Genomic DNA, 23857 nt, shown 5'->3' with positions numbered 1-23857 from the left:
AAGTCTCCCCCTGGGCCGAGCTGGCACTGCAGGCTCAGCGTTTGGTGAGCCCATGGGGTGGGGACTGACACCCCCCTGCCCCAGCCCTGAGCAGAGGGAAAAATCCCCCCTCCCCGAGCTCACCCACAGTTGGAATAGCAGCAAACCACAGATTTAAAGCAGTCCTGAGATCACTTTTGGGCTGAGCTTGTGCTGCAAACACAGCATACCCCGAGCCCATGGGGCTGGGACTGACACCCGCTGCCCCAGCCCTGGGTGAAGGAAACTCCAGCCCTGCCCTCCCTGAGCTCACCCACAGTCGGAATAGCAGCAAATCACGGATTTTAAAAATCACTTTTGCCACCTTGGCTTCTACAACCATTAAAAAAATGACAATGCCTCTCCCCTGAGGGCTGAAAATCAGCTCCTGCCTGGATCCTGTGGTGTGTTTCAGTGCTGGAGGAGAGCCACAATGCCCTGGAGTGAGAAATCCTGGATGAAATCCTGCTGCCCAGGTATGTTGGGTTTTTTGAAGCTGTCATGTCGTTCAGCAGAAGCCCTGCAGAGCCTCGGGAATCCAGCACCTCTCAGCTCTAACAAGGGATGCTCCAGACGGGCCCAGCAGCATCTCCCGTGCTGGAGGCCCCCAGGGAGGTGCAGCTGTGCCTCAGGAACACCCAGCACCCCCAGACAGGAACCTGCAGGCAAACCCAAGCCTGAAAGGGGATAAAAACAGCAAAAAGGGAGGAAAAACAGCAAAAAGGGGCGAGAAGCAGCAAAAAGAGGGGGGAAACAGCAAAAAGGGGGGGGGAAGCAGCAAAATGGGGGGAAGCAGCAAAAAGGGGGAGAAACAGCAAAATGGGGGGGAAAGCAGCAAAAAAGGGGACAAAACAGCAAAAAGGGGGGGAAAACAGCAAAAAGGGGGGTGGGGGGAACAGCAAAAAGGAGCCCAGGAGGGGCGGGCTGTGGGAGGGCTCTGAAAGCACCGGGGTGGGAAAGCACTCAAGGCTGGAATCCATAAAAGCTTCGTGGGAATATGCAGGTGCTCGATGCCTGTCTGGGAAAAAAGGGCTGTGCTGGCACAGCCAGACTGGTCCAGGCTGGAATTGCCATCCCTGGAAGTGCTCAAGGCCAGGTTGGAGCAGCCTGGGCTAGTGGGAGGTGTGGCTGGCCACGGCACGGGTGGCACTGGATGGGTCCTTCCCACCCAGGCCATTCTGGGATTCATTTTGAACGCAGCCAAAATGCCCATGTCAGAAGCACAGACACCTCCAGCTTCCCTGTGGCTGCTCCTTCCCGTGCCCTGTGAGACCCTGGAAAACCCAAGCCAGGAGTGGAGCGGTGCCATCAGCTCCATGCCCCCGTGCTGGCCCTGGCACTGAGTCAGCAGCAGCTGCTGGGGCGGGGGCAGAGTCCTGACACGGTTTGACCAATTCAAATGTTCCATCTGAGCAGTGTGCCCCTCCTCTGGGTGGGACTGGGGCTCCTGCCCCTTTTCCAGAGCTCTCCAACAGCCCCTGAGCAGGGAGCTGGGCTGGGAGCTTTGCTCTCCGCCACAGACACATTTCCCACCGGGAAAATCACAAACCAAAAGCAGTTTGGGGATTTGGGAGCGGTGAAATCTCCTTGAATAATACCATGAAAATGTCATGAAAACATTGACATCAAACCAGAAGGGCCTCAGAGAACCCCTCACCAGGGGCGTGGAAATGGCCCCATGGCACCTCAAAGAACCCCTCACCAGGAGCATGGAAATGTCCCCCTGGCACCTCAGAGAACCCCTCACCAGGAGCATGGAAATGTCCCCCTGGCACCTCAGAGAACCCCTCACCAGGAGTATGGAAATGTCCCCCTGGCACCTCAGAGAACCCCTCACCAGGAGCGTGGAAATGGCCCCATGGCACCTCAAAGAACCCCTCACCAGGAGCATGGAAATGTCCCCCTGGCACCTCAGAGAACCCCTCACCAGGAGCATGGAAATGTCCCCCTGGCACCTCAGAGAACCCCTCACCAGGAGCGTGGAAATGTCCCCCTGGCACCTCAGAGAACCCCTCACCAGGAGCGTGGAAATGTCCCCCTGGCACCTCAGAGAACCCCTCACCAGGAGCGTGGAAATGGCCCCCTGGCACCTCAGAGAACCCCTCACCAGGAGCATGGAAATGTCCCCCTGGCACCTCAGAGAACCCCTCACCAGGAGCGTGGAAATGTCCCCCTGGCACCTCAGAGAACCCCTCACCAGGAGCGTGGAAATGGCCCCCTGGCACCTCAGAGAACCCCTCACCACGTGTCTGGACGCATCCCCGTGGTCCCCTGGCAGGTTCTGGCCCCTGTGCCAGGCTCCCATCGGGTGCCACCCCCGTCCTGCACTGCCAGCCTCGCTCCTGCCTCTCAGCACAGCCACGCTTGTGGAATTTTGAAGATTTTTGTGAGTAAGGTTCCATCAGGATAAATAAAAAGCCATCTCCACACTGCTCATACGTATGTGGTTCCCATCCCTCACCAGCCCCTGTGCTGCTCTTCCCAAAAAGGCTTACAGAGCCTGTAGAACCCCACACAACCATTAAACCCAAGGTTCAGCTCCAGTATCCGTCTCTGAGATGGAACTGGGACCAATTTCTACTGATCTTGGACCTCCCTTGGTGGTCACCACTTCAGAAGAGGCTCCTTGTTCCCCTCTCTCCTGTGTGCAGCCCAAAGGACGCCCAGGAGCCCTTTGTGGGGAGTCCATCCCGGTTTTCCAGCCTCAGGCATGGAAGGCACGAGGTCCCTTGCACTGCCTGGGTGTCCCAGCTGCCAGAACCCTGTGTTTGCCTTCCCCAGGGGGCTGCAACCCTGTGGGTCCCGGGGGCTGTGAGCCCCCTGGGCGGGCAGGGTCCCACGCTGGATGTTGAGCCTCGTGGTGCCAAACAGAGCAGGCAGAGATGAGGAAAAGCGGGGTGAGGATAAAATGGAGATTCCCAGCACAGATGGGGCTGAGGCTGAGCAGAGAGTCTGAGCTGGAGGAATGGGAACCTCACCCCCCCCATGGAGGGTCAAGGACACAGGAGGGGAGCACCAGCACAAGCTTTGTTCTCTCAGCCCTTTCCCAGGGCTGAAAAGAATACAGGAATATACTGAAAATCCAGGAAGCAACCAGATGGCCGGGGAAACTGGAACAGGAGCTAGGAAGTCCCTGAGCTCCCTTTTAAAGCCTTTAAAAATTCATCGAATGAAGTGAAGGTGTTAAAGTTGCTTCTCCCTGGGCACAGCAACATTTGAACATCTAAAGCAGAGAAGAGCAGGGACTCCGGAGGAAATGATCCCGTTTTCCCCAGGGCTGAGCTGCTGCCGCTGTCCTTGGAGGAAGCCTGTGTGATCTGAGCTGGACGCCAAGGGGGACAGCAGAGCAAACAGAGCCCCGAGTGCCACCTGGGAGACCCCAGGGTTATCTGATCCTCCATGAGGCACCAGCCAGGGGTCACCCCCCACCTCCCAACGAGGCTCCCTTGCGACTTCTGCTCCTTTTCCCTGGTGCTGCCCATGCTTCCCTCTCTCCAAGGAGGCTGGGACAGCTGAGGGTCGTGGTTAGGCCTGGCTTAACCTCTGCCATGGGAGCGGCTGAGCTGGACTAAATCCTCATGGCTGCTCTGCAGCCAGCACAGTTCAGGGAAGACAAAATCCTTGTGCTGGGAAGAGTCACTTTGTCCCTTGTCACCTGCATTCCCTGCTGCTAACAATAGCTTTAAAGATTTTTTCTTTTTTAATTTACTTTGTGCACAAACTTGGCACCTCGAGCGCAATCTGAGCCCGAGCTTCCAAAGGCAGAGCCTGCAGGGCCCCGGGAGGAGCTCGGGGGATGCAGAGCTTGGCAAGGTGTGAAGGTTGAAGCTGCAGCAATGAAGTGCGCAGGTCTGGTTTAATCAGGCTCAGCTCAGGGGTGTGAGGAGAGCCCGGGCTCAGAGCAGGCTCAGGCTCGTTCTGTGCTACAAACCCAAGAGGAGTGGCCTTGGAAGGAGCCTTGGGATGGGGAAAAACAAAGTCTGGTGCTTTTAAAAGAAAGCCCTAAAATAGATCCTCCCGGGGAGGCCGGTCCTGGAGGGAGGCTGTGTTGGCTGCCTATTGATCCCAATTTCTATTGATCTCAGACCCCCACACCCACGGGAAGGCACATTTTGGGATATTTATAAACAGGAGGAGAGAGCAGAGGCTCCCTGCCGAGCCTGCAGAGCGCTGAACGCTCTGGGCAGGTTTGGGGAGGCAGATCTCCTCAGGATGGGCTGCAGCCACCAGGATGAGAGTGCAGGGAGCCCTAAAGCTCCTCTGAAAGCTTTTCTGGGACACAGGAGGGCTCCCACTTTCCTGGGTGCTTATCAGAAGTTAGACCCGGCTTTCCTCACACATATTTTCAGCAAATGAATCCATCCAGACAAATCCCACCCCTTTTACAAGGATTTACGGGCTGCAAACATGAGATCTGAACCCCCACAGGTGGGATTCACTGAACCCCTGCTGGTGGGGATACAGGTAAAGCTCAAACTGACCTCCAGGGACATTCCCAGTCCCAACCCTTCCTCTCCCCAGTGCCCTTGGCACACCTTCACGGCATTTGGGCTCTATCTGATTATTTATTGGCATAACCCTCATTGAGTTCCTCTAATCCAGGCAGGAAATGCAGACCTGGGCTGGGATACCAACAATAAAGCTCCCCACGGCGATCACTGGGGGAAAAGGACTTCACAGACAGATGGTTTGCAGCATTCTGAGGTGTAACTGGGAAGGAAAAAAAGTCCCCTGCAAGGCAGAAAACAAGATCTGAGTGATAGCCTCGTGTAATGGACGGCACCTCAGGAGCCACAAACTTCCAGAGTCAGGGACTACAAAGCACTTGGAGCTTCAGAGCGTTTTGTGCTGGGTTCTTTTCCCACCTCCTGCAGTAAATTTGAAATGAAGAAGCAGAGGACGCACTTGAAAAGACACCACGTCTCTAAACAACTGCTGCTGCTTTGAGTTCTGGCACAAGGGGAGAGCTGAGGGTGCCGGGTGAGGTATAAAATCCAACATTTCTGCCTGGGAGCTGCACTTGTGAGAGCACGGAGGGACAGAGGAATCAGAGCTGTTGTTTGTTGCTTTTGAACCGTGGCTGGGGCTGATCCCAGCTCGAAGGGAGGACTGCAAGGACCTGATAACTCCTTGTGTGTCCCCAGGGCAGGAGCAGCACTCACAAGGGGATAAAGACCCTTTCCACTCCCAAACAGGCTTAACCTGCCCGATTACAGAGCCGGCACAGCTCATTTCCCCTCACCACAGCTCCTCTCAGCTCCCAAACTCATCCTCACCCTCTGCAGCCAGAAATCCCCAGGTTTTTGCTGCCCTCTCCCACTTTCTATCGCTGCTGCTGCCCCCAGTTGTGTTTAACCAAGATTAGTAAAACATTTCCATCTTCCAGGTTTGGAAAGCCTCTGAGTTGATGCTAGAAAGTAAAAAAAAAAAAAGCCAGCAATGCAACGAAAGTCTCCAAAGTCTCCAATCTCTTCTCCCCTCTAATAATTCACCTGGAAACATGAAAAAATCAGTTTGGGAATGAAACTTTTATCCCAGCCTCCCATTGCCTCGTGTGGGCTGAGCTCCTCTGCAGGACCCCAGGGACAGCCACGGTGTCCATCACACTGGGCTTCCCAAAACAAGCCCTTTCCAGAGAGGACGAGGGTTTAGGAGAGAAAACCGACGCAGGCTACGGAACCGTCTCAGGTCTCCAGGCAGAAGGGGGCTGTGGTGGGAGGCTGAAGGGACCTGCACGGCGGGGACTGAGGCAGAGTTTTAATGGCAAAGGTGATCAACCCCTGGAACAAACGCCTGACCAGGAGGGACATCTCCTGCCTGACCAGAAGGGACACACCCAGCCCGTCCCCAGGCCCCGGTGCCTCGGAGGACGCTGTTGGAGGTAACAGGGTGAAAACCCACGGCTGCTGATGGTTTGTTTCCCATTTTGGAGGCTCTGAGCTCCTCCTGGACCTTCAAACCCAGGAGAAGCCACCCTTGGGGGAGGATGATGGAGCTGCTGGAGCTGCCACAGCACTCCCAGCCCACTGCATCCTGTTTTCCCGGCCCAGAGCATCCTGTTCTGGATGGAGCCAGGGGAGCCAGGACCACCCAGTGCCCGCCAGGAATCCCTGCCAGCATGGAGAGGGGGCTCCTCCTTCCCCCCTTCCCAGAAATCAGCTTCTCCAGCATTCAGGAGAGGGAGAATGGACAAAACCAACGGAGAGCAGGTTCAGCTGAGCACCCACGGCAGGTCAGGGGTGCCAGAGAGGCTTTGGAGCATCACCCGCCCCTGCCCAGCCCCTCACACCGACCCCACCCTTCAGTCCTGGCTGCTCACACACTAAAAGATCCCAATTTCCTTTCTCTGGAATACTCAGCTCATTTTTTTTCCCCGAGTACAAGAACACGAGATCACTGAGAACTGAACGCTGAGAACAAGGTCCTTGTTGACAGCAAGGAAAAAAAATATCCCAGAGTTCAGAGCAGAGCTGAGGAGCACATCAAAGCAGGAGGAAATGTCACTGGTGCACCCTCGCCCCCGTAACCATCCCCAACACACTCCCTGCTCTACTGAACCCTTTTCTCCTCCACTCACGGCTGCCGGGCGTCTGCTCACTGAGCCTGGCTGGAGGGGACTTTTCGGAGCTTCTGTTCACTCCCTCCTGTCCAGTTCCCTCCCCTGGCTGGGCATGAATCAGCCCTGGAGGCAGCAGCGATTCCTGGCACCCCCAGCGCCCTGCTTCACAAAACAATACACAATGGATTATTCAGAGCACACCCTGCGTCACACACGGGTAATTATAAACATGAAATCTATCAAATAGTGACAATTAACAGCGGATTTGACAGAGTAACACACTCCAAATAGCCTGGTGGTTGATTACGTCTTATTAATGAAATGCCAAAACATTGAGGGCTCTTAGCAGGACAATTAATTGCTCCCAATAAATCTGACTTCTGCCAGACCTCTTCTTTCAAGGAGGCTTTGGGACATCTGGGGAGGGTTATTTTTTAAAGCGGTGGCTGATGGTTCCTATAGACAATTCCCTGGGAGCTGGGAGGGCTGGAGCCACCAACACACAGGAATGAGCAGAAGGGAGTTAGGGACGAGGGCAACCCCAGCACCGGAGCAATTTTATGCAAACTGAGGTGGATCGGGGTGTAAGACTCCAACCGAGATCCACTCCCAGCACTTCCCCTGCAAACATCCAGGGCCAGCAGATTCTTTGGAAAAGTGTCCTCAGACACAGTGGCCCAGCTTGAAGGGGATCCAGGTTTCCAAAGAGGATCCCAGGCTGCCGGGAGAGGGTGAACAGACCCAGAGGGAGACCTGGCCCAGCCAGAGGTGTCCAGAGCCACCAGGCTGGTTGTCACTAACCCGGGAACGGGCTGTGGGGACAAAGGGCACAGGGACTGTTGTGCCAGTGGCCCCACTCCTGCAGAAACCAGGAACATCGGCTGCCTTGGACACACAGGACTTGCAGCACTGCTGCCAAAGGTGGTCTGTGTGTCCATCCCTCTCTCCATCCATCCCTCCCTCTGTCCATCCATCCATCCCCTCGGAGCAGCTGTTTTACCCCACCCCCTGCCTGTGGCAGGAGTATCCCGGTGACCCCACACCCAGCAGTCGCTGGGAATGGGCCTTTCCCAAGGGCCAAGCCCCGGAGCTGTGAGGCTGCAGAGCTCGGAGCACTCCCTGGCCCCAGCCCGTGCTGGAGAACCTCGCCATCCTCAATTCCCCAGGCACCAGATCCTGTCAGGGAGAGCAGGGTCAGTCTGTGCTGCTTTCCCTGCCAGCTCCTGCTCCCTGGAAGATCTCAGCAAAGCTGTTCCAGAACCCCAGGGATCATTTCCTGCTGGAGCAGCGCTGAGCTCTCGGGGTGGCACAAATTACAGCGTCCTTATTTTTATGTCAGCCTTTATTTGAAGGGAACGTACGAGAGAAATCTGATGCTGGCAGGGGTCTGAAACCCACAAGCACTCTATAAACAGCTCGACCCTGAGAGATTCCCATGTCTCTTCCCGAAGCACCAGGAGAACAGCAGCTCTGGATAATTGTAAACAGTTACGGAGACTTCATTTTCTTGGTTTTCCTGGGATTTTCTCTCGGGCTGGCTGTTCCCAACCTTAATACCTGGCAGGGCTGATCAGCGCTTTGGAATCTCATTTGCATAAGAGCTGATGTGCTGAGAGGGGAAATCACTGCCCCAAGGAGGTCAGGGATACTCAGGGGGAAAAGGAGAGAGGCCCTTTCTCCTCGAGTACTGCTTTTAAAAGGGGTCAGGGCAGAGTCTCTGGGGCTGAATGAATAAACAGATCCCAAAGAACACTTTCCTGTGACATCCTTGGCAGCCTCTGGATGTGTCCGTGCACCCTTTGGGACGTTTGCTAATTAGCAGCACAAACAGTGCAGGTATCCAAACCCTGCCCACGGGACACTTCCCTGGGGTCACAGCAGCTCCTGCAGCTCCCTGTGCTGGGACAGGCTGGGAGCCCAGCAGGGCTCACCTGGCCCGGGGCTTCCTCCTCTGTTTGCCCAAGGTTTGGCAGGAGGGGAAATCCCTCAGAGGCACGGAGGTGTCTCTGCACACTCTGAGGGGACAGAGCCTCGTCAGGCACAACTCATTAACTCCGGGAGGCTCTGCCCCCTGACCCCCGCAGGACCAGGTCCTGGGCAGGGGGAGAGCACAAACCCAGGGAACAGAGGCTGGGAAGGGACGGAGCCGAACTGGGTTTGTGCAGGACAACAGCGGAGCCATTCCCGCAACTGAACAAATTCCAGCTCCTGGGGCTGGCTCACGTTCTGGTTTAACAGCTCAGCATCCAGGAGACAGAGATGCCAAGGAAATGATATGCACCCAGCGTTCTCCCCGCTGTCACCTGTCTGTCTGCACGTGCTGTCACCTGTGCCAGCCACCCCAGCACCCTGCAGGACACCCGGGGACCACAGCAAACCCCCACTGCCCGCAGCCTGTTCAAAGGCAAAGCAGCCCCATTTTAACCCTCCTGCACTCCTGAATATCCAAACCCCTACAGATACCGCGGGAAGGACTTCGGGAAAAGGCCTGGAAATACAGGAGGGTAAGGAAAAGGGATGGATCAGAGAGCCCCAAACCTGCACCTCCCCCCAGCTCCGCCAGGCATCGCTCAGTGCTGGGGGTTCAGAGATGAACCCACTGGGCCCTGCCACCCCCACTGGGCAGTGTCCCCACCCAGGGACAGCCACCAAACCTGCAGAGCTGCCCACACAACAGGGAACGCTCCAGGCACGGAACAACACGGATCCAAACCCTCCAGCCAGGTGACATGGCTGGATGATGCCTGGAAAAGGGAGGTCCAGGAAGGGTCCAGGTCCAAAAAGGGGCCTGGAAGCCCCAGCTGGGACAGGCCCGAGGGCAGCGTTCAGTGCAGATGTTCAGGGACACACCTGGGGACAGAATTCAGTGCAGATGTTCAGGGACAGACCCGGGGACAGAATTCAGTGCAGATGTTTCAGGTTTGCCTTTCTCCTGCTGTAAAAATGCAAACGCAGTTATGCCCAGCAAGCCTCCACAGGCTGATGTTAAGTTCAAGGAATGAGAGGGCACTTTTAGAACCACCCACTGTATTTCTTTACGTTTTCCAGGTCCTGCCCATGGGCTCCAGGTTCAACAGACTGAATTCAGACTGTGGCTTTTATTGCCACTGCTTAATGTCTTTATTCTGTGAACCATTTTCACATGTTAGTGCTTTTATCGAAGGAGGCTGCAGTTAATTAAAAGCAGACCTATAAACCAGTTTGTTTCTATTGCCCTCTTTTCATGATAGCCCAAGAACTATTGCATAATACCCAGCATTTACTGGAGTTTCTGGCTCACACTTTTAATACCAACCACATTCACAGGTTAAAAACACAATTAAAGCCTCCCCAGCCTTGCAAAGCTCCTCCATAGGATCGATTCCCAGCGCATCGTTAGCTGGGGACTGTTTGAACTGAATAAAACTGACTTGGTCTTGTTTACACAACATCAAAAACCCTCTCCATTTACCTCGGGAAGGCACCTGGCTACAGTGAACGCTCTCAGACCCTTCTGACATTCCCAGCATTTTCTGAAAAGGCTCTGCCTGTTTGAATTTGCATCTCCTCATAGGTTGCCTGCCATATTTCATCCCAAATCAATAAAAGTTCTATGAGCACAAATCTAAAATGATGGTGGAGGGCATTTCTAGTCCAAGGAGTTCTCAGTGCGCTTTTTGCTCAGTTTACCACAACTCTGGAAGAAAAAACATGCACAGCACCCTCGTTTCATGGGTCAAGCCATGATTTCGCTTAGAAATTAGGACATTTCGAGAGAAAGACAACGAGAAGCTTGCATTGCATCGAACTTACAGGGGCAGCTTTCCTGGAGGCGGAGGGAGCCGCACGGGACCGGCCATTGAAACGCGCCTGGGCTGGGGCAGGAAAGCCCGGACAAGCAGCCACCAAAATGTTGTTTCTAAACCCATCTACAGCTACAGATCCGCCGTGGTACGGAAGGGATCGGCTGCATCAGCAGAGCCCTCCAGCACATTGCGATTGGACAGAATCTGCGTGGTGATGGAGCCAGGAGGCTCAGCCCCGCTCCCCGCCCGGCTGAGGCAGGCGAGGAAGGAGATTCGGGTTAAATCACCCGTTGTGCCAACTCTTGCTCTGGTTTGGTTTGGGGTTTTTTCTCCTCGCAAGCCAGGGCTCGATGGCAGGGAGCTGCTTGCGAAGCGCTCCTGTTCCCTGCCCAAATCCTCCTGTTCCCAGGACCAAACCCCCGCCCCACGGAGAACTTAAGGGAAGGCGTTGGGAGAACCTCTGCACACTGCTGAGGAACTCAGGAGCAGAACGCAGCTCCTGCAGGACAGACCCTGCCCAGGAGAGCCCTGCAGCCCTGAGACCCCCTGGAAGCTTCACCCCGAGCAGGATCGGGCTGCGGTCCCTCTCTTCCCGGTGCGATTCTGCCCCGAGCCATGCAGACCCCTCCGGGCAGAGCCTTTACCCACAGGTGCAGTGCAGAGAGGATCTGGCTACAGGTCCAGAGCATCCCCTGAGCAAACAGCCGAGCATCCACCGAGACTCCCCGAACTGAAAGGATGAAGCTACCCCGTCAAACCCTTCCCGGGAATAAAGTCCCACACATGCACTCCAGGGGGAAGGGCGCGTGCAAGAGACCCTCTCCCTCCCCACGGGGAGCCAGCTGGAATATTCCCTGGTAAAGAAACGGCATCGGGAGCTCTTACCTGCTCGGATCTGTATTCCCAGCTAGCAGCACACCTACAGCCCCAGGCTCTCAGGGGGCATCGCGGGGGTGCAGATTGCTGCAGGTCATGGGTGTGTACAGCCAGAAGCAAAAAAAACCCAACCCAAAACAACCCCCCCAAAATCCCCCAAAAGCCACAACATGACCCAAATGAGAGCCCTGCAACGGCTGTCTCGTTACAAGCAAGATGAGACGAAGGAGGGGTTTTTACTTGCTCTGAGGCATCATATGGAGCTTAATCACAGCAGTTACGTATTGGGTTCTTTTGGCCTTCAATCAAGTGTGTCATTTCGGTGGCAGCTGCCTACGTGATGCCAGCACCCTGGGCGCTCCAGTCCTGTGCCAGCGCCGGCCTTGTGCAGCTATTCTACAGCTCAACAGCGGGCAAATTCCATTTCTCAGGCTGCGGGAAGCTCCTCCTGTAGTCCAGCGAGCCCTTGGAGCCACGCAGGATCACAGACCTCTCCTCCGGCACCCAGAGCCCGGGGAGCCGCTCCCACCGCAGCTCCCGTCCCGCTCTCATGTCCCGGCGCAGCCCATCCGTATCCCGAGGACTCTCCCACTCACCACTCTCCCAAAGCCACCGGGAGGGGACACAGCTCGCCAGGCGCCCCGCGGGTGAGCGCGGCACGGCGCTAAGGGGGGGGCAGCTGCTCCATGGAAAAAAGCGAAACTTGGTGGGTGGGAAAGGTCTGAGGAGCTGCTGAGTAGCCGAAAGCGGCTCCCCCAGGAGCCGGCACAGCCCGGCAGCTCGGCCCGCCCCACTGCAGCCCCGGGGCTGCTCGAGGGGGCGAGCAGGAGGCGATCGCTGCAAATCAGGTGTTAAACCTGGCGATTGAATCAGCAGAAAGCAGCCGGGGCTGGGCTCATCACAGCTCCGAGCCGGGGACGGGCACGACTCTGCTCGGAGCCTTTTGGTTGCCGACAGCGGCATCAGGAGGTGTTTGGGGCCAAATTCCTCCGTCAAGTGCATTTGTTGGGTTTGACAGATCCATTAGGACCCATCCGTTCGAACCGATGGCCGATGCTCCCTGTGCCCTGGGATCTGGGATCTCCACCCGTGTCCAGCTCCCCGGGAGCAGGACACCGCAGGGACACCGAGCTCTCATTACATCACCCGCGCTACGGACGAGCGGGGGGCCAGCAAATGAATAAAAAAGGTTTTCTGGGCAGCCGAAGTGCTGTTGTGCCGCTCCATGGCAACTCCACAAACCCGCGTGTGAGCGCCCACAGCCGCACACCGCCCGAGAGGGGGGACAGCCGCGAATCCATCACACCGCGGGGCTGGGTACCGAGGGGAGGAGGGGATGAGCATCCCGAGCATCCCCCCCGCGCACCCCCGCGACCACCCGCGGATCCCCCGCCGGCATCGCTCGGCTGCCGGCCCGTCTGACCCGGCTGGCAAGGCTGGCTGAAGCCCCAACAGGTTCCCCGTGGAGCTGCGGTGCCCCCGAGCCGGGGAGGGGAGGGCGCTGCCTGCGCGCAGCCGGCTCCCTGCGAGCCCTCCCCTCCTCCCCGCCCGGCCGGGGGGCAGCCCGAGCTCCCCATCCCTCGCCACCTCCTCACTCACCTCTCCACCAGCCGCCTCCTCCGCCACAGGTTTGCTCGGCTCCACTGTCCCCCCCCCCCTCCAGATCGCTCCCAGACGAGTAATTCAAAGGAGGATGGAGGGAGGAGGCACAGAGAGATCTGGGCGGTGAGGATGGCGGAGAGAGAGAAAAAAATAATATAAAAAAAAAAAATCGAGCAAAGGGATGAAATCAAATCAAACAAGCGAAGAACCGGACCGAGATGAGGCGATGCTGGAGGAGGAGGAGGAGGAGAGCGGCGCGGCGCGGCAGCCCCGGCTCAGCGCCCCATGGCCCCGCAGCCCCGAGCGCAGCCCGAGCCCCGCCGCGCCGCGCCGCGCTCCCCCGGCCCGGCCAGGGACCACCCTCCGCCGCCAGCCCCGCGCCGCGGCCCCCGCTAACCCCTTCCTCGCCGGGCCTCCCCGCCGCCTCCCCCTCCTCCCCATCCTCCAGCCCAGCCGGTGATGCGGAGCGCAGGGACAGGCTCCGGGCCCGCCGCCCCAGCCCCCCCCGGGCCGGGAAGGGCACGGCCCCGATAAACCCAGCGCCGGGAGGGAACCGCTCCTGTGGGGCCGAGCCCCTCAGGAAGTTGTGTCTCCGGGTCTCCTTTCGGCAGGGAGGGGGGTTAAGCTGCCAGTTCCTTTTGCAGGAGCACAGAACCTTTGGTTGGAAAAGACCTCCAGGACCAGGTCCAGTCACTGCCCCGGCACTGCCAAGCCCACCACTGACCCATGTCCCCACGTGCCACGTCCATCCCTCCAGGGATGGGCACTCCAGTCCTCCCTGGGCAGCTCCTTCCAATGCCTGAGCACCCTTTCCATGGGGAAATTTCCCCAAAATCCACCCTGAGCCTCCCCTGGCCCAGCCTGAGGCTGTTCCCTCTCCTCCTGGCCCTGTTCCCTGGCAGCACAGCCCGACCCCCCCGGCTGCCCCCTCCTGTCAGGGACTTGTGCAGAGCCACAAGGTCCCCCCTGAGCCTCCTTTGCTCCAGCCTGAGCCCCTTTCCAGCTCCCTCAGCCGCTCCTGGGGCTCCAGCCCCTTCCCAGCTCCCTTCCCTGCCCTGGACACGCTCCAGCCCCTCAGGGTCTGTGTTGTCCTGAGGGCCCAGAACTGGACACAGGACTGGAGGTGCCCTGGCAGTGCCAGCACAGGGGACAATCCCTGCCCTCACTGCCCTGGTCCTGCTGGCCCCACCATTGCTGATATTGTCCAGAATGGTCTTGGACTTCTTGGGCAGCAGCAGTGGAGAAGAATCCACATCTGCAGGTGTCTCCTGTGCTCTGTGTGCACAAACTGTGCTCTCCCCAAACCCAGGGCCCCCAAGCCAGGCCAACCCCCACGGGATGCTGGAGGCAGAGGAGCAGAGCAGGGAGATCCACATCGCTGATCTGGCCACTCCAGGGAGCCCCGGATTTCTGCCCTGGGAAAGAGGCAGTGCCTGAAGGAGCTCCCTTCCCCGGCTGAATCCCCCCCACAGCCAGCAGATCCCTTTCCTTCCCTGCTGCAGTCACCTTCAGCCTGGTACCAGCACTTGGTGGAGCTCGCTTGGCTTCCCAGCTCCCTTTTGGAATGCTCCTGAGGCACACAGCCCTTGGATCACTGCCTGCCACCAGCAAAGCCCTGACCCCTCAGGGACAGCTGGGCCAGGACGTTTCCAGTGGGGGGAAGTTTAAGTGAAACCAATTTGGGCTGAAAGCAAGCAGAGATGTTGTGCTGGGGAGAGCAGCTGACTGCAGGAGAGGCTCTGATGGGAGCCCAACACAGCTAAAATTGCCTCAATTGGATCTGGAAAACAGCCTGGAGAGACACCCGTCATCTCCAGCAACACTCCCACAGCCGTGTGAGCATCAGACAAAGCCTGCAGAGTGTCGGTTTTAGGGCTCAAAGGTGTTTAATTCACATCTTGTCTCCCTTGTACTTTTCTGATATAAAATCCTTCCTGTCTCCTTCCCTTCAGCCTCGTGGGTCACCGTGTTCCCCGTGCTGGGATTTTCCTGGGATCAGAAGGAACATGATCTGCAGCTCAGGACCCGGGGGCAGAGGGATTTTGGCTTTCTCTGCTCCCTATGCAAACTGTAAACCCCATCTCCAATGATATTCAACCCTTTTTGCTCCACCAGCTCAGCTGTCCTGCCCCAGGGGGGGATTTCTGCATCCCACTGCCCTTCTCCCAGTGCCTGGACATTGCCTGCACAGAGATTCAGGAATTGAGCCATGCTCCAAGTCCCTTAGAAACCACCAGGGCTGGGCTACATCCCGCAGCTTTACCATTTTTATGAAGTTATTGGCATTCCTGTGCTCAGTGAGAAGAGAATCCCTGCTCCAGGAGCAAGGCCCTCAGCACCAGCAGTGGAAGGTGAGTGATGGCACCAAATGTTGTTCCATCAGAATGAGATGCAGGTCAGTCTCCTCGTCCTTTTATTTTCACTCCTATTTCTTCCCTTGATCCATGAGGAAACTTTCACCTGCAGCTCCCTCATCTCCATCTGGGCTGCCTGTGTGAGTAAATGGGGGCAAGCCCCCTCATTTGGGATTGTTATTCCCTGCCTTTAGCTAATTTCCTTCCCTTCAGCTCTGGAAAACATGAACCAGAAAGGTTCCAACCTTCATGGCTGAGAACAGCAGCTGGAAAATCCAGCAGGCTGATGTATTTATTATCAAAAATAGTGAAAGGACGAGTCCTCATTAATCCCCGAATAGATCCAGAATATCTCCAGGTTGTATCCACATCAATAAGAGCAGCCCACGGCTCTTTCCCCTTTGTTCTTTGTTAGAATACAGAGCTGATCACTGCAAACCCTCTGGTTTTAAGGCGTCCTGGGCATCTCCGGGGCCGGGGGTGGCAGAGGGACAGAGCTGGGATGGAGCTCTCCAGAAGGATGGGGCTTCCTCGGGAATCACCCTCAGGATGTTTGGATTGTGCTCCTGGAAACGATACAGGCGGGGACAGTAAAACCCCAGCGTGACCGAGCACACGGCGGCAGCAGGGCGGGCTGCGGTCATCCCTGCCCGGGGACACCCGTGGGGGATCAGCCCTGCCCAGGGACACCCTCCAGGGATCAGCCCTGCCCAGGGACACCCGTGGGGGATCAGCCCTGCCCGGGGACACCCTCCAGGGATCAGCCCTGCCCGTGGACACCCTCCAGGGATCAGCCCTGCCCAGGGACACCCGCCAGGGACCAGCCCTGCCCAGGGACACCCGCCAGGGATCAGCCCTGCCCAGGGACACCCGTGGGGGATCAGCCCTGCCCGGGGACACCCGTGGGGGATCAGCCCTGCCCGGGGACACCCGCCAGGGATCAGCCCTGCCCGGGGACACCCTCCAGGGATCAGCCCTGCCCTGGGACACCTGCCGGGGACCAGCCCTGCCCGGGGACACCCTCCAGGGATCAGCCCTTGGTGTCATTTGCCATCGAGCCGCTCACTCCAGGCAGGCCCGTTCCGTGGGGTCCCCCAGCTCGGGGGTGGGGAGCAAAGCCCCCGAGGCAGGGCAGGGTCCGTGTTTGGGGTCTGGAGCCCGGCGTGGGGCGAGAGCGCCGCGGGTCCGGCAGCAATAAATTGGGTGTCCAAGGGGAGGCAGGGCAAGCCCGGCTACGGCTCCGGGAGAGCTGGGTGGCTGCAAAGCATCCCTTTCAGCCGAATGGGAGGCCTGGAGGGCCAAACTGCCAGGTCCCTCAGAGGGGAAAGTCCTCGGTGGGATTAAAGGGCTTTGCTCAGGTAGGGATGAATGAAAAGCCTGGAAAATCAGGAAGGCCATTGGAGGGGACAGCTCTGCAATCCTTCCTTCCCCCCAGGGCTGGGCAGGGGGGCTCTGCCCACTCCCCTTTGGAATGTCCTGGGAAGCAGCCACTGTCCCCCTCCCCGCAGAGGGCTCAGGAGCCTTTCACGGCCTCACAGATCTCCCAAGTGGGAGAGGTTTCCAACTCGCAGCCCACATTCTCAGTATTGCTTAATCCTATCCCATTATTTCTGCTGAAACACTTGGTGGAAGGAGTACAATTGCTCCCTAGCCTGGATTTTTGTGTTTTAATGGTGCTGAATTATTCCAGGAGAAACTTTTATTTTTCCTTTTCCTCCACCTCGCTCCTGCACTGGATGCTTTCTCCTGGAGTTTAATTAGCGCATTTCAGAGTGGAATATTGAGATTAAATCACTGCTGAGCGAGCTCTGCTCCAGGATTGATGATCCTTGGGCACAGCTCTTATTGGAGCTGCCAGCCTGGGCTATGGATTTATGGATCAAGAGGTTCTTTGGGCCGGGAGCGAGCCAGCGGTGCCACAGCGGGCTGGGGACATGGGCCAGGCTCTCACACAGCCCAGCCTGGCACTGCCCGCCTTTGTCCCCTCCTTCAGCCACAAAAAGGACGGATGAGGGTGCTGAGGGTGATGTGAAGGTGGTGAAGCCCTGACACAGAGCAGCTGGGGCTGCCCCTGGATCCCTGGCAGTGCCCAAGGCCAGGTTGGGCATTGGGGCTTGGACAACCTGGGACAGTGGAATGTGTTCCCGTGACAGCGGTGGCACTGGATCCCTTTAAGGTCCTTTCCAACCCAACCGTCCTGGGGTTCAGTGATGGGCAGAAAGGGGCACCCTGCAGCCCCCCCAGACCCCGAGTAGGGTGTCCCACGCCCCGGCAGCGAGGCTGGGTGCAGCAGCACCAGCACATCGGCATCCCCAGCCCCGCCACCTGCCCGGATCCAAGGGCTCATTCCAGCCTGCTCCAGAGCCTGGGGCTGGCTGCAAACATCAGATGTAGGCACAGGTTTGGCACCGGGCCAGCCCCTCTCCTGCTGCCTCAAATGCCAGCGTTTTGATTCAAGCTCATCTGCAAATGCTAAAAAAGCTGCAGCTTTGCAACAGAGCCCACCCTGGTGGAGCTCATCGAAAGGAGACCTTGAGGGAGGGGGGAAAATCCCAAACGGAGAGTTCCTTTTAATCGTTTTATCTCACCCAGCTCAAGGTACTGACAGCATTGGCACCCACAGAGATCTTGCTCCCAGCTGAGACTCCAAACACTTGAGGCTCCCCTGGGGCCAGGGGATACTCTGTGGACAGGAATTTTGGCCTACGCCTCTTGCAGGAAGGCTCCTCATCCCGGGAGCTCGTGTGAGGGGGGTTATCCCAAAAAACCCCTCCAGCAATGCCCACGCAGGAGAGAACAGCACCTCCTGTCCCCGCTGCTGGGGCTCCTCTCGTCGTTCAGACAGGGAGGCTCTGGCACTGCTGGAGCAGAACTGGGGAAGGTTCCCCCCTCCGGAGCCCACAAGGCTCAGCCGAGTGCCTGCAAAGGGCAGAGAGCCCCAAGCCAGCCCCAAATTCCCGACGATTTCAGCAGCCAGGGCTGGGGGGCTCCGCGTGTTTTGTTTTGCTCTTCGAAAGATAGCCCTGTAATTTCGTGACTCACCCATTCTCCAGCCTTTGTTGCTTTTCCTTTTCAACATCTTTAAGCTGTTTGTGGAGAATGTGCTTATTTTTAGCCTTCCCATCAGGGAGAGGCATCTGAGCTGCTTCAGGGGGAAGAGCTCCATTGAGACTTTGGTGTCTGGGGTGTTAATGGGCAAATTTCCTGCTGGGCACAGATCTCCTTCCCTTTGCTCACTGAACTGGGAGTGGGGAGGGATTTTCAGGCTGCGCCCTGTGGGGTCTCGGGGTGCACCGAGGTCTGAGCTCCTGGAGAGAGGAGGAGGAGGCGGAGATGGATGCAGGGAAAAGCAACAAATGTTGGGCCATCAGGAACTAATGGGGGCCCCAGGATCTCAAATCATCTTTATCAAAGCTGCAAATCCCCACCCATGCCCCAGAAATTCTCTGTCCCATGGCACAGGCTGGCAGCAGGGAGGGCAAAGGGGAGAGCAGCCCTCATCCAAGAGCCAACCCCCATTTCTCCCCCACTGCAGCAAAACATGAGGAGTATTTCTGCTTAATTCAGTTATTTTTTTAAAAAAGCAGTGTTTTTATTTGAAAAAAAACCCCAAAGTTAATTTTTTCCCAGAAAATTGACAAAACATAAGATGCTTTTTGAGTTAATGAATAGGTTTGGGGTTGGGTTGGTTTGTGAAGCCTGACACCTCCTCATTTCGGTTTGCAGCTCCAAATTCTTGTGGGGAGCTTTAAAATGAAAGGAAATTTCAAAATGAAAATTGGCTCTGTAGCACTCCGAGCCAGGCATCTGACCAGAAAAAAAAAGGGGGAAAAAAAGCGCCCAATCCTGCCTGCTTCTTTTTTTTTTTTTTTTTAATTTTAATTAAGTCAATGGAGAGCGGAAAGGCCTCAAATGAAAACCACACAGGCCCCAAACGTCTCCAAGGCTCCAGATGTGAATTCCTGCACCTTCTGCTGGCAAGCACGACCTGGCTGTCCTCCAGCACCCAGGGCACAGCCCCGGCTCAGGAACGAGACCAGAGACCCAGGGATGTCCTGGAGAAGGTCAGGAGGTGGCTCCAATCCATCCCTGGAATGTGGGGTCACACAGACCCGGGCTGAGCTCTCAGGGCACGTCCTATGGGCTCTTTGCTTTACCCCGTGGCGATGGCTGGGGTTTGCCACCCTGTGCCACCCCCTGTCCCCACGTGTCCCTCGTGCCTGGGCTCAGCCTCAGCACGGCCCCAGAGCCGCTGCCAAGGAGCTGCTCCCCCAGCCAGCCCCGGGCAGGGCTCCTTGGCCAGCTCCAGGGAGCCTCTTCCAGCCGCATTTGTCATTCTCTGAGAGCCGCAGTCCTAATGGAAGGCTGGAAGTGCTCCACGGCTGCTGGCTGTCACCCCCAGGTGTCACTGGCAGGGCAGGGCCATCCCCGCTCTGCATTCCCCCCCAGCAGCCCCAGGAGCAGCTTTGGAGGCTCCTGGCCATGTTTCACCTCCTGGCACAGGTGCAGGGCCCAAAGCAGCTCAGCCACGAGCCCGGAGCTCTCTGCTCTGCCCTCTCCACCCCACAGCTCCGTGGTGGCACAAAGGACTTGGCATCCCTGGAGGAGCTGGTGTTCCCAAGGTACTGCACCTTCTTCTTCCATTTCCTTAAATCATGGAATCAGAGAATCCCAGAATGGGTTGGGTCGGAAGGAACCTTGAAGCCCATCCAGTGCCACCCCTGCCATGGGCAGGGACACCTCCCACTGTCCCAGGCTGCTCCCAGCCCCAATGTCCAGCCTGGCCTTGGGCACTGCCAGGGATCCAGGGGCAGCCACAGCTGCTCTGGGCACCCTGTGCCAGGGCCTGCCCACCCTCCCAGGGAACAATTCCTTCCCCATATCCCATCCAGCCCTGCCCTCTGGCAGTGGGAAGCCATTCCCTGGGTCCTGTCCCTCCCTGCAAAAGTCAAGGAAGGTTTTTGCATTGCACATCTAAAACTTTCCATGAACCACAGGGAAACCTCCAGGGGGACTTTGGGGTGAAGCCCAGGGGGGCATCCCAAGTCCTGGATGAAGCCACTGATGGAGCAGGCGGGGAACACACCTCGGCTGAAGCCCTGGAGAGCTGGATTCCCTGGCCAGGGGCTCGGGAACAGCCCCCCTGGCAGAGCTGGCTCAGGGAACGCCAGGGGCGAGGCAGGAGGACGGATGTGCCCAGGCTGGGGGGAACAGTGACCACAGGATGGGTTTGTTCCATTATTTCCCAGGCCAGATGCCCCAGCTCCCCATCCACAGCCCGGAGCCGTGAGCTGGGAGCTCCTGTCCCAGCAGTGGGGGCGTTTCCCAGCGCCTGAGCAGGACCGGGGACAATCCGGCTGAGTTAATCACCGAGTGCCTGGGCCCAGGAATGCAGCGGCTTAAGAGAAAATCTCACTGTTTTTTTAATGAAAGCCTTTCTGCAATAGATTCAACCCAGAAAAACCCTCCTCAGCCCATGGGCTGCAGTGCAGGTATGAGCCAAATACATGGCGAAAAGGAGATAAACACCGTGTCCTCCTCCTGCATGGCCGCAGGAGACTGATCCCCCGTTTAGAAAGCCAATAAAAATGTATTTCTTTTAGAACAACTGCATCCACGGCATATTGTTTCTCTGAGAAAAAAGCGTTAGTGACTTTGAACTCCTCCAGTGCCATCCAGAACATATTTTTTTTTCCCCAAAGTGTCTCGAAAGTAGCAAAAAATACGAAAGAATTAATGACTGTTAACAGCTGAAACAGATGGTCTGCGGTGAGTCCCCACAGCCTCATGCAACTGTGAGTCAAGCCATTTTTCAAAATGGTGAGGAAAGAAAAGTAATAAAAAGAAAATCAATTTCCAAGGCTACCAGGCTTCCAAAATTCCACTCGGACTTCCCAGGCGCGAGGCAGCAGGAGAGGAGGGGCTGGCTCGCTTTGGACCCACCTTGGGCTCCAGCCCAGAGCCCCTCCGCCCTCCCGGGAGATGCTGAGGGTTTGTCCGCCTTCAGCGCTGCCTGGGGTGCGGTTCTGCGCCGGGGTTTGGCCCAGGGATCCTCCCCGCACACGCGGTGTCCCCAGCGCCCACCCCCGGGAGAGGAGCGTCCCTCCCTCCCTCCCTCGCCCGGCCGGGAAGGGAGCGGGGAGGAGAAAAGCACTTGCCAGGAGGGGAACTCTGGTTGCCTGCTCCGCTGCGGCGGCTCCTCCTTCTCGCCGGGAGCCTCATCCCCGCGGCCTCCTTCATGCTTGGGCTGCCCCTCGGCCGGCTCCTGGATCAGCCCCATCAGGCAGGCGAGTCGGCGCGGCCCGGGCGCTGGGCGAGCTCATCATGGGCACAGGCGAGCCCGGAGTGCGACTCTGCGGGCGAGGAGCGACACAAACTTCAGCACGCACGGCGGGGCTCATCATTTATTTAACTCAGCCCCTCAATAATTCATGCCAGCCGGGGAGCGGGACAACAATGGCAGAAGCGCGGCAGCGCCGGCGCCGCGCGGCCACATCTGGAACAGATGTTCATTCCCGATAAAAGCGGGGTTTGCAGGGAATGCGCAGTGCCTCGGGAATGGCGTGCTCTGGGACACAGTCCCGCTCCTGCTGGGGGCACCGGCCGTGTGCCCGTGCGCTGGCAGTGCAGAGCTGGCACGGAGCGGATGGAAGAGCCGGGGCCGGGACAGCACAGACCTGCAGCTTCCCCAGGCATTCCTTGGAAAGGCTCCTCCAAACATCCACGCGGGCTTCCAGGAGCCCCACCCCGGGCAGGAGCCCATTGCCACCAGTGCCGCCAGTGCCGGCCTGGAGCGCTTCGCTCGGGGTCCCTGCAGCGTCCCCACCTCTGTGCCACGAGGTGCCACCGGCAGGGGCTGGTCGCCGCCCGCGCTCCCGGGATGTGCGGGCACAGGAGGAGGGGCCGCGGCCGCCCGTGCCCGTGCCAGGTGTCCCTGCAGGGCACCACAGGGACCCCCGGGGTGTCCCCTCAGGGAGTGCCACTCCTCCAGGTGTGACACACAAACCCTCCAAGCCTGACCATCCCCTCTGTGCTATCACCGAGCTCCTGCCCGTCCCCACAGGGCCCTGCTGCCATTGCCACCCCGCAGCCACAGCTCTGCTTCCTCCCAGTGTGGCCATGCCAGGGTCCCTCGTGGCTCAGACCTGGCTGCCCCCCGTCCCCATTCCCTCTGGGGCATCACCCTGTGAGGCAAGGAGCGTTTGAACAACGCTCACAGGCACTTGGTGTGGTTTAGGGACTGTCCTGCACAGGGCCGGGAGCTGGACTTCCACGATCCTTGTGGATCCTTGCAGCTCAGGATATTCCATGATTCTCTGGCCCTTCAGCCAGGCTCTCACTGTGCTGTAACAGGCCCTTTATTCCTCGCCCTTTGCTGGCCCCGGTGGCCCCGGGTGCCCCACACCTGCCCCTCGCTGTCCTTCCCGACAGCGGCTCCGTGCCAGCCCCGGTCCTGCCGGCGCCCCGGGCCGTGCCCTGGCTGTCCCCTCTGTGCTGTTCCCTGCCCATCTGTCACTCGCCAGCTGGCCTCGCTCTCCCTTTGTGTGGAAGGAGAATTGGAAGCAACAATTTCTTTGCCTGCAATTGCACAACACCTCAAGCCCCTGAGCTCTGACCCAGACTTCCAAGGTGTATTATTATTAATTATAATAATTATTATTCATTATAATTATTATTATTACTCACAGCACTGTTATTCCAGCCCTCTGAGGGCACCTTCTTGATACAGTCCTTACATTTTTTGGGCTACCTCCCTTATCCCTGTGCTTTGCAACACCTCCTCTGATATCTGAGCTCCACTCTTTGGGTAACACAGACTTACAGATGACTTCCAGCGCAAATTTTCTTCCTGAAAGGAAATTTTCTTCTTGCTCCTCTTCTTAAATGTGAACCTTGCACTTTACCCCGACAGCCAACCACTAAATGCCAGTAAGAAATGGGCTTTCCTTTTTGCTGGCTAGTGACTGATCTTGCAGATGGGATAATGAAATAAGTGATGCCATTAGCAGCCCATTAATCAGCGGTGAGCAGTGAATAACCCCGAGGCTGTCAACTGCTCCTGAAGGACGAGGGAAGGGGAAGTGCGCAGAAATGGGGAAACCACCCCACATCCAGTCCCCCGCTCCCCACATGTTTCTTTTTTACTGCCAAGTGGCCAAGAATCGATTCCTCGCCTGGGGGACCCAGCCTTGTGACAGCCTGTCCGGACGAGGTATCTGTGCTCAGGAGATTCCCATACATCCTAAATCCTCCTGAATTCCACGCGCAGCAGGAAGTCACTCCCTTCGTTTCTGTCCCTGCCTGGCACAGGATGTGAAAGAAGGGGGAGGAACCCAGGAGGGCCCTCGCCTGCAGGCGCACGGATGGCGGTGGTGCTGGTGGAGCGCAACCCCAGCCCCAGCAGGGCCTGTCCCATCCTCCGGCTGTGCCTCCAGCCGCGTTCCCGAGCGTCCCCGTGCTGGAACGGCGCTCACCGCTGTGCCCGAGGGTGCGGGACACGAGATGCTGGGGCGGGTCAGAAATGACCGTCTGAGCAGGGCCAGCCCCGGGAGGGAGCAGCCAGCGGCTCCTCCTGGAGGGCGTCCCTCTGCTGTCTCAGTCCCTGTGTTACCTCCCCCCACAGGAAACGTGGCACCCCTGGGCCCCGGGCCTCCAATCCCCAT

The 23857-nt window shown here is 57.9% G+C and overlaps 1 protein-coding gene across 6 annotated transcripts in view; it reads right to left on the bottom strand.

Moving 5' to 3' along the window:
* The window catches only part of CALN1 (calneuron 1), a 149936-nt gene that overhangs the window by 109520 nt on the left and 16559 nt on the right, over positions 1 to 23857 (bottom strand). For 2 of the 6 annotated variants that reach the window (XM_039562909.1, XM_039562910.1), the window contains exon 2: positions 21353 to 21547. In XM_039562909.1, the coding sequence (XP_039418843.1) occupies positions 21353 to 21474 (122 nt within the window). In that variant the 5' untranslated portion in view covers positions 21475 to 21547. Of the gene's footprint in view, positions 1 to 9427; positions 9453 to 10369; positions 10470 to 11247; positions 11791 to 12837; positions 13132 to 21352; positions 21548 to 23857 lie in introns of those variants that run through there. The other 4 variants (XM_039562911.1, XM_010409782.3, XM_010409780.4 and 1 more) reach the window with 4 other exon arrangements.

This window comes from Corvus cornix, chromosome 19 (genome assembly GCF_000738735.6).
Source record: "Corvus cornix cornix isolate S_Up_H32 chromosome 19, ASM73873v5, whole genome shotgun sequence".
Taxonomy (NCBI): Eukaryota; Metazoa; Chordata; class Aves; order Passeriformes; family Corvidae; genus Corvus; species Corvus cornix.
This window is presented reverse-complemented; position numbering and strand designations above follow the sequence as displayed.